This window comes from Nannospalax galili, unplaced genomic scaffold (assembly GCF_000622305.1).
Source record: "Nannospalax galili isolate Female #2095 unplaced genomic scaffold, S.galili_v1.0 scaffold475, whole genome shotgun sequence".
Lineage (NCBI taxonomy): Eukaryota > Metazoa > Chordata > Mammalia > Rodentia > Spalacidae > Nannospalax > Nannospalax galili.
In genome coordinates this window covers 3336566-3347480 of record NW_008339435.1, presented here as the reverse complement: position 1 = coordinate 3347480, position 10915 = coordinate 3336566, and the positions used below count along the sequence as shown (strand labels likewise).

At 38.5% G+C, this 10915-nt stretch overlaps 1 protein-coding gene across 2 annotated transcripts in view; it reads left to right on the top strand.

Moving 5' to 3' along the window:
* Positions 1 to 10915, top strand: part of Trim33 (tripartite motif containing 33) — a 111536-nt gene that overhangs the window by 54995 nt on the left and 45626 nt on the right. For both annotated transcript variants that reach the window (XM_029563996.1, XM_029563995.1), the window contains exon 6: positions 9612 to 9728. In XM_029563996.1, the coding sequence (XP_029419856.1) occupies positions 9612 to 9728 (117 nt within the window). The remainder of the gene's footprint in view (positions 1 to 9611; positions 9729 to 10915) is intronic.

Genomic DNA, 10915 nt, shown 5'->3' with positions numbered 1-10915 from the left:
CCCAGCCTATGAGATTTTTTTTTTTTTTTTTAAAGATACCTAGACCTCAGTCCAGATCGGGTGGGGGTGGGGAAAGCCAGCAGCAGCAAACACTACTGATGTCTCAGTCCTACTTCAGGCTGATTAAGAATCGTATGTTGTGGCCTGGATATAACAGCTTTTTATAGTGTTTAAAATATATGGGTGGGGTTGGGACTGGAGAGGTGGCTCAGGGGTTAAGAGCACTGACTGTTCTTCTAGAGGACCCGGGTTTGATTTCCATCAACCACATAGTGACTAAAAACCATCTGTAACTCCAGTTCCAGGGTTTCCAACACCCTGACCTCCTTGGGCATTACAAGACACAGGTGAACATACCTACAATGCAGGCAATCTACACACACATATAAAATAAAAGTAATAAATATAAGCCATGTGTGGTGGTGCATAGCTTTACTCCCAGCACTGGGGAGGTAAATCATCTCAAGCGATTTTCATTAAGGAAGTTTGGGAACTACTTTGTTTTGAGACAGTCTCATTATGTAGTCTAGGCTGGCCTAGAACCTGCTAAGTTGCCCAGTCTAACTTTGAACTGATGATCATTGTGTACCAGCTTCCCAGTTGCTGGATTATAGGCATGGGCCACAGCACCCAACTGAGAACTACTTGAAAAGGACCTTTGTCAAAGTCGTCTTTTAGGTGAGATCCAAATAGTTGAAGAATCTGAAACATATTTTTGTAAAAGTGATATAGTAACACATCAGTTATCTTAGAGTGAGATTATAGTCTATGGTAATGAGCTAAGATTTCTTATCCAAGCATTTTTTTCATGAGATGCATTTATTGTCAGACAAAACAGCTTGCTCATTAATATTCCTTGAATATTTATTAATGTCATTTGTTCAGTAATTTATGGAGTGCTCACTGTATCAGGCACCACACTAGGTGATTATTATCATAGAGATTTTTAGTTTATTTATATTTTATCTGTATGAGTGTTTTGTCTACATGTATGTAAATGCACTATGTGCATGCAATGTCCCTTGAAGTCAGAAGAGGGTGTCAGATTCCCCCAGAACTGGAGTTAATAGTTGTTAAGTGTATGTAGGTGCTGGGAACTGAACCTAGAACCTCTGCAAGAGCAGTCAGTGCTCTTAACTCCTTCTAAGCTATCTCTCCAGCCCCTTGTCTTAGGATTTTATAGCTGTGAGACGCCTGTGACTGGGTCTTTTCTTACTTTGCTATTTATTCTCGTTTGAGTCGTGCCATATTTCCACATTTACAGGTAGGAGTGTGTGTTGGAGGAGTGTATCTAAAACTGTGAAATTCTCACTTTTTTTTTTTTGTCTTTTTGAAACAGGGTCTCCCTGTAGCCCCAGCTGGCCTGGAACTCACTACGTAGATCAGGCTGGCCTTGAACTCACAGAGCTCTGCCTGCCTCTGCATCCCAAGTGCTGGGAATACAGGTGTGCGTTACCACGCCCAGCTGAAATTCTTACTTTTGTTGAAAAATTATTTGTGCAGATTCTTACTCTAGAATTAAGATGCTTCTCTCATCTCTAGTACCATACACAAACCTGCCTTTGCCTTCTGAGTGCTAGGATTAAAAATGTGCTTCCCCATGCTTGGCTCGAATACACACACACATGCACGCGCGCACACACACACACACACACACACACACACACACACACCCCGCACCCTTAAAATATAACATTCCCTCATTTGACCAACTTCACTTCGTTTAGATTTTCAAGAGTAAGCCACATACAACATGCTTCCTTATCAGTTTTCTAAAATTGAGAATAAAGTCCTACTTTTTACTTTTTGACAATGGGGGGGGCTTATTCAGTTATAAATAAAAGGAAAATAAGCATTTTGCTGCAAGAATTTTAATGCACGAATAATGTCTTTACCTTGCTATCATTTTCTTTAAATTTACTTTTTTTTTTTTTTTTTTATGTGTATGGGTGTTTTGCTTGTATCTATTTAAGTGCACCATATACGTGCATTACCCTGCAGAGGCTAGAAGAGAGTGTTGGATCCCCTGGAACTGTAGTTACTAACAGTTGTTCACCCCCATGTGGGTGCTGAGAATTGAACCTGGGTCCTCTGGAAGAGCAGCAAGTTTTCTTAATCACTGAACCATTTCTCCAGCCCCGCTATCATCATTTGTATACACACTTAATACTTCAGCATCTCCATCAGCATCTGAATCTTTGGTCGTTTCATCAACCTCTTCACTAGTTTCTCACCAGGGTTTGTCATCACATTGCAAAGTTCTGTTGTGCTAATACAGGTAGCTAATGCATTACTAATCACTCAGAATGTGCCTGTAATTTTTTACTGTACTCTGCTTTTTTTTTTGGTCTTGAAACAGGGTCTCCTTGTAGCCCCAGCTGGCCTGGAACTCACTATGTAGACCAGGATGACCCTGAACTCACAGAGATCCACCTGCCTCTGCCTCCCAAGTGCTGGGATAAAGGCGTGCGCCACCACGCCCAGCTGTTTTAACAAATCTTTTGAGGGCTCGAGAGATGGCTCAGTGGTTAAAAACACTGCTCTGGCAGAGGACCTGGATTCGGTTCCCAGCACTTATAATGGCAGCTAACAACCATCCAGAACTCCATTTTCAGGGGATCCAACACCTCCTGACTGTGGGCATTGCACAACATGGGTGCACTTATGTACATACAGGCAGTATACTCATACACATAAAATAAAGTAATAAAAGAAAAACAATGTTAATTTTTAAAAATTACTGCAAAGAGGACTGAGGAGATAACATCTCTTGATAAAGTGCTTGCTATGCAAGCATGAAGACCTACATGTAATCCCTAGCACCCCTGTAAAGAGACAATTATGGTGGCATACACTTATAATCCACTGCTGGATGTGGGAAGGCAGGTAGATCCCTGGGGCTTGTTGATCAGTCAGCATAGCCTAATTGGTGAGCCCCAGGTCCCAGTGAGAGACCTTGTCTCCAGAAAACAAGGTGGATGGCTTCTAAAAAGTAACACCCAGTGTTGACTGCTGGCCTCTACACACATGTACTCACATGACCACACATACACACTAAAAAATAAAGTTACAAAGAATAACAGTGATATTATTGTCTTAAGGACTTTTTCGAGTTTTAACTAGTTTAATTTCCAGAACAATTTTATAATGGCAAATATGATTATTCCTTATTAAAAAGAATTAGGACACAGTTGTTCATATCATTCAACTATTGACCGTGAACATATAGTTAAGTCATGTTTTTCTGAAGGTTCAATCAGAGATTTGGAAGTGTGTGATAAAGTATCTAAAATGTGGATGACCCTGTGTTGGATTCTCATCACTGAGAAAAAAAAGTTCAGCGAGAGAATCTATTGAAGATACTTAGCAAAGTTCCTGAAAATCTAGTAATTCTCAAAACAGGCTGGGTGTTGTTCTCTATAGATGGTTGAGAAATGCTTAGCTACAATATGATTAGTACTTTTTTCAGTATCTAGGGGGACATAGTGAATGTGTAGGTAAAATTGGCTGAAACTAGGCAAAAGTGGTTGGTGGGTTTAGTGGAATTGAACTTTATGTTAAAACAGTATATAATTAAATAGGGAATAACAAGAAAAATGAAACAGTTTTGTAGAAAAGCCCCCATAAATATTTAACTTAGATGCAGATTAAGATGAGTCAAATCATTAATATACAGCGACAGTTAAGACTATAACAACACTCATTTGACAAGTTGAATAATAGAATTTAGAACTTAATTCAAGACCCCAATGTATATTCAAAAGTTTGAAGTTATTAGTCAAGTGATTCTCAGTCTTTTAAGAAAAAAATTTTATATTATTTTAAATAAATGAATTTTCTTGACTTACAAGAATTGCTTAATACAAAAATGAAATCTATGGAGTTACTTTTAAGGATTTCAATTACTTCCAGTATTAATTAGAATTATACCTAATCTGTCTGTTGGTTCTTCTTTCTTCCCATTTCTGAAGTATTTCTGTTACAATTTTGATTAAAGAAAATTGAGCCTGGGGAGATGGCTGAGATGGCTCATGTGCCAGCATGAGGACCATCTGCATTTGAGTCCACAACACCCGTGTAGAAACTGGTCATGGCTTCTTTTTCCTGGATCCCCAGAATGTCCAGATCAGCCAGCCTAACCTGAACAAAGAACTTCAGGCTCAGCAGAAGTAGATTCTGTCTTAAGGGAATAAAGTGGCGAGGGACAGAAGAAGACACTTCATTATCTTCTCTGACCTGTGCATATGCACACACTCAAATATGTGCACACATATGCATATATAACACCCAAATATACACAATAAAAAAGAAAAAAGAAAATTGGGAGCTGGGTGTTGTGGCGCATGCCTGTAGTCCCAGCACTCTGGAGGCAGAGGCAGGGGGATTACTGTGAGATCGAAACCAGCCTGGTCTACACAGCAAGTGCCTAGCCAGCTGGAGCTACAGGGATTCCTTGTCTCAAAAAGACAAAAAAAGGAAAAGAAAATTGGTTGTGAATTTATTCCATAAAGTATTAGGTAGTTGATAATCACATATTTTCATATGATTCCTTTATGTTTCAAGTTCTTTTTAGTGTTTTTATTCTAACCATACAATTGAAATTTATTCAAGTGACCCTGGTGTGATGGTACACACCTTTAATCTCAGGACAGTTTGGTCTACATAGCAAGAACCTGTCTCAAAAATAAAACAGAACACAACACAAAACTCAACTGAACAAAGACATGATCACTTTGTATTCTATACCATGATTGAATCCAACTTTGAGCAGGCCATGGAGGGCTAAGGCATGTAGGGCAATTTAGCACCGGTGCTTTCCTACTCTTTGCTTCATCCTGAAAATGACAGGTGGTTTCAGAATGCTGTCCTTAGAGGTTGGTGGGTTGTTGTTGTTGTTGTTATTGTTGTTTTGAGACAGGTGCAGTCCCAGCTGTCCTAGAACTTACTATGTAGACCAGGCTGGCCTTGATCTCATAGAGATCTGCCTGCCTCTGCCTCCCGAGTGCTTGGATGCTGGGATTAAAGGTTTGTACCACCACACCTGACATTACCTACTGGTTTTTGTTTCTGTGAGAATTCTTTCCTTCCTCCCAAGCTTGTCTCTCTAGAAAGTTTATTCATTCTTCGGTGTCCAGTTCAGGTATCAGTCCTTGTATAAGCAGTAGAAAGGATGTATATTTTCACCCAGGTCTACAAATTTAGGAAAATACGATGCTTCCTTAGTTTCTAATTGACACAACTGCAACAAAATAGTTCACGGGATATGATTCTGAAACATTTATTTGGAGATGAATACGTTAAATTTTATGAATTATGATTGATACCTAATTGACCTTTCTATAAAGTGCTTTCTTATTGGCAATATAATCCATAAACCCTACTTCAAAAAGGATCTTTTCTTCACAACGTGCAAATCTCATTAAGACAAAAGGGTCAGCATGTAATTCTCATATTCCTACTTACTTTATACAGAGTTAACAGAAAAACATTTTGTTGGACACAAAAACAATACATGGAATAAATCAGGTCTTGCTGTTCAACAAAGACATCAGTGTCTGGTTCTCCTCTACAGTAGTAGAGTGCTTTAAGAAATTTTATCTGGGGCTAGAGAGATGGCTCAGTGGTTAAGAGCACTGGCTGCTCTTGCAGAGGGCCTTGGTTGGGTTCCCAGCACCCATATGGCAGCTAGCAACCATCCCATAACTCCAGTTCTGGGGGAATCCAGCACCCTCTTCTGACCTTCACGGGCATTGCATGAAATGGGTGCACTTACATACATGCGTGTAATATGCTCATGCACATAAAAATAATAAATAAAATATTTAAAAAATATTTTATCTTTCTCTTTGCTGTAATTTATTTTGAGACAGTTTCACCATGCCTTTGAACTCAAATCCTGCCTCTCCACCTAAGTGTTGGGTAAGATTTGTGCTGCCATGCCTTCCAGGTTTTGAGGATTTTACTGTTTCCCAGGCTGTTCATGAGCTCCTGATTTGAGCAGTTCTTCTACCTCAGCCTTACAAGTAGCTGAGTTTATAGGTACATATCACAACATCCCACTTATATGAAAATATATGCATTTTTGTGCTGATTTGTTATACAAGCTTTAATGTGTTTGGCTCTATAGACAATTTCCTCAAAGTAAACTGGTAAATTTTATTATGTATATTTTACCACAATAAAAGTTTGTTAGCATACAAAATAAGAAACTTGCCAACTATTTTCTGTAATAGAAAGCCATGTGTTCTGTATTTTATTCTTTTCTTTCTTTTTGAGACAGTCTCCAGTCTCCTGTAGCTAAGACTGACCTGGAACTTGCTGTGAGGCTAAGGCTCTCCTAATCCCCCTGGGTCTGCCTTCTAAGTCCCTTCTAAAAAACATTTTTTTTTTTTTTATTTTGGAGACAGGGTCTCCCTCTAGCCCCAGCTGGCCTGGAACTTGCTATGTAGACCAGGCTGGCCTCTAACACAGAAATCTGCCTGCCTCTGCCTCCGCCTCCCAAGTGCTGGGATTAAAGGTGTGCACCACCACGCCCAGGCTGTCCCTTATAAACTTTGTTAAGTTTTATAGCATTTTATCTTAGCTATTATGGCTGAGACATTCACTAAAGACAGATACTTAGATGCTTATAGTTTTTTTCTTTATTTCAATTCCTGCCTGATTTCAGTGTCCAAGTATAATTGTGTTAGTATCTTAAAACTCCTCATTACTGTTGACCCACCCTACCTTCTTCCTTTCTTCCTTCCCTCTCTCCTTTTACACTTATGTTTTGGAGACAGGGCCTCATTTTAGCTGAAGCTAGTGTGGAACTCAGTATGTAGCCCCAGCTGGCCAGGAAACTTGCAGAGGACTCATGTGAGTTCTGATTCAGACTCCTAAGTGTTGGAATTGTAGGCTGAAGCATGCCTGGCTCAGTGACCTTTTCTTGATTCTGCTTTAGTTAGGCATTCAACTCTTTAAACAATACAATATCTTTTACTTATTCTTTGACAGTTTCAAGCATATAGACAAATGCTTGTTGATCATGTGCACCCCTAACTCCCCCTTCCAACCTGTATCCAAACTCTTAGTTTTTCTCTCCTACTCCTGCCCCAGGCATCCTCAATACATCCTCCTTCCTGCTTTATGTCATCTTCTGGTTTTGGTTAATTACCCATGAGTTCAGTTACTGCTGCTTATTAGAATGCTGACTGATCATGTTGACTTAATCTTGTGCAGGTTATCATAGCTGCAGTAAGTTCATGGGTGCAATAGCCATGTCTTGTGTCGAAGACAGAATTTCACAGCACTCCTCCCCATTCTCCAGTTCTTAAATTCTTTCACCTCCTCTTCAGCAATGTTCTCTGAGCTTGGGGAGGAGGGACTTGATATAGATGTCCCATTTAGGGCTAAACACTAGGGAGACACTATTCTTAGCACTGTGATTGAGTTATGAGTCTACATCAACTGCTGATCACTGCAGAGCTTCTCTGGCCAAAGGTGAGGGCAGCATTAATATATGGGTAGGCATAAATATTTTAGAAGGCAGTTTGACAACATGTCATTTAGCAAAACAGTAGTAGGGTCCTTCCTAAGACCTTTGACCTCAAGACATCAGCTTTGGACCAGCTTTACCGTACCAGGCCTGAATTCCATCCTGTGGAGCAGGCCTCAAACTGTCCACATTACCAGAGTATCTGATCTCTCTGACAGAGTCAGTTGTTACAGCTTCTTTGGCTATACCAACCAGTAAATATACCCCGATCTTTTTTTTTTTTTAATTGAACTTTTGAGAATTTTATTACAATATATTTTGATCTCCTATCTGTACCTCGCCTTACTAACCTCCACCCAGTTTCATGTACTCTATAACACACACACACACTTCAAAGTATTTTAAAGGCTTATTGCATATCAGGTCTAATTTGTGTCCACAAATGCCCTTTGGTGTAGAACCATCCATTGGAGCCTGTTTAACCTACCCAGCATCACAGCCTTAAAGAAAACTGACTCTCCCTCTCCGAGCACCTATCAATTGCCAATAGCTTGGGTTGGGGCTTCTTACCCACTTCCATACCTCTATGCTGGTATTTTGTCTGGCTTGAGCTTATGTAGGCCTTATGGATGCTGTCACCATTCTGTGAATTCATATAAGTAACTGCCTAGATGTCTGGAAAACACCATTTCCTTGTGGTCATCCACCACCTCTGGCCCTGACAATCTTTCTACTCCCTCTTCTCCAGTGATCTCAGCCTTGGGAGACAGAGGTTTTATATAAATGTTACATTCAGAGTTAAGTACTTTGCAACCTTTTATTCTCTGCACGTTGCCCAGTTATGGGTCTTTGTGTTAATTACCATCTGCTGCATGAGGGAGCTTTTTCGGTTGGGGAGAGATGAAAGATGCATTAATCTATGGTACCCTGATCTCTTACCTGAGATCCTGTCTTAGAGTTCGAACTTAGATCTCATGATATTTCTTGTGTTTCATTTCTGTCTGATAGAGTATGAGTCTGATTTTCACATTCTGAGTAGAATTCTTCAAGAGCTTCCATTTACTTAGAGAACAAAATGAAGGGTTATACTTGCCCTTCATAGTTTGGTTTTTACTTTTTTATTAGCTTTTGTCTTGTATTCTGACATTCGTATATTCTTCTTTGGTCATATTGAAAACTCAGTAGTGTAGTCAGTATTCCTCTGAATTTAACAGAGGGCACTGTTACGACTTTGAAGCTTTCCTAGATATTAAGATCAGTTGTCAGCACTAGGTTTTGATACAGATTATAGTATTGCCATAGTGTAATACCAGTACATTTTTGTGCCTATTACTAGACTATCAGCTATGCGGATCTTTTTACTCATATAGAAAGCATTCAGAGCGGCAAAGAGAAAAGCATGTAGTAGAAACTCAAAATTAATTTTATTTGACAAATAATATAAAAATGAAATAAAACTACTTGTCTTGCATCCTGGTCTCCAAGGACTCTGGACTAAATCTAAATGTAAATCTGGCCTAAATCTAAATTTCTAGTGTTATAATTAGAAAATTTTGACATATACTGGTCATATGACATAGTAAAGCTATGTTGATGTCTTTATTCGATATAACTCATTTGGAAAGCTTCATAATACATAGCAAGATAACGTATATTATGATTACAATTCCATTTTAAACTGCTCTGAATTAGGTCTAAGCTGTAGATCAGTTGTGGAGTAATTGTTTAGCATGTGAGTTTGATTTGTAACACACTTACTGAATGAGCAGGTAGCATTATATTGGAAGCAGTGATTTTTATGATGTCAGAACTTCGGCAACTTGTAATAGTATTTTGTGTAGGATGCTGTATTTTATAATTGTATATAAATTTTTCCAGTGTTTGGATTGAAAAAAAATAGAACCTTGAATTAAAACTTCAGTGTAAAATACTCAAATTTTTGCATAATTTTTTTCCTTTTTAATGGTTCTTTGAGTTCAAATGTCAGTGGATTATCCACTAAAAGTTGCTGTTACAGTAATACACAGGTGGCCAAAGAGTTGATCATTTATTTCAAGATTGGCTCATGTAACTCATATTTTCTAAATCTTAATTGTAAGTTTTCTGTTTTGAAAATAGCTTTTGTTTTTGTTTTAAGGTATCAGTTTTTGGAAGAAGCTTTTCAAAATCAAAAAGGTGCCATTGAGAATCTGTTGGCTAAACTTCTTGAAAAGAAGAATTATGTTCATTTTGCAGCTACACAGGTGCAGAATAGGTAAGTCTGTTGCATAAAAATTGTAATTTCACTTTAAGGAGGAATGGGTTCAGATTAAATTAATTTTTTCACCACACTAAGCACACATAGAAGACATAATTTTTAAGAGAAGAAATGATAAAATGTGAACTTGATTTATTTGTTAAAGTTTACTAAAAACTTTCATAAACTTTTAGGGTGCATTTTTGAACCTTTTTATAATTAATAAGACTCCAATGTGTAAATGTTGAAGTTGGAAAAAAAAAGTTGGTATGGAGAGACTTGAATTATAAAATTTAGAGTACAGACCATGTGGAAGATACAGTCCGAAGAGGATATCAAGAGTAGTGGGCAGGGGTTGGGAGATGTCTTAGTGACTAAGAGTCCTTGCCGTGCAAGCATGAGAACCTGAGTTCAAAGGCCCAATACACACATAGAAAACTGAGTGTGGTAGTGCATGTGCCTGTAGCCCCAGAGCTGTAAGGGGGAGAGACAGGAGGTTGACTGGCTTACTGACCACAAGCCTAGTTCCAGGCTCAATGAGAGACTCTGACTCAAGGAAATAAAGCACAGAGTGGTAGAGTGGTAGAGAGCATGACACCTCACATCCTCTGGATTTGCACTGCAAGCATGCACCCACATACATATGCACATGTAACACACAGAAACACACACAAAGCAGCAACAAGAAAAGTGGTAGGCAAATTTATTTTCCCATCAAACAAGCATTCAAAACTATTTTACTAGTAGCATTATAGCATGAATATATAATACAATTTTTTTGGCACATAGTAAGCCCTCAGCTGCTGTTTTATCATTGCCATGATCATCATTATATAAAAATTCTTATATTTGGTACATTCATAAATAAATGTCCCTACAAGGAAAGTGTTAAGTTCTACAGAGAGCATATTAGCAAGGTTAGGACTGTTAACACTAGAAAAAGCTGGCACAGTTTAACAACAGGCACAATTTAAACCTGGAAACTCCTGGAAGTATGAATAGGGTTACTCTGTAATTATATAGGCTCACAGATACTGAAACATTTTTGAATAATCCATTATTTTGTGATGATTAAAATGGTACATTAATGTGTGCAAAAGTGTTAAATAGTTGAATGAATGAAAATAGTTCCTTATGTGTGACAGAACTTTTCATCTTAAGTGAGACCAAAAGAAAATAAAAGGCAGGACTAGAGAGATGGCTCA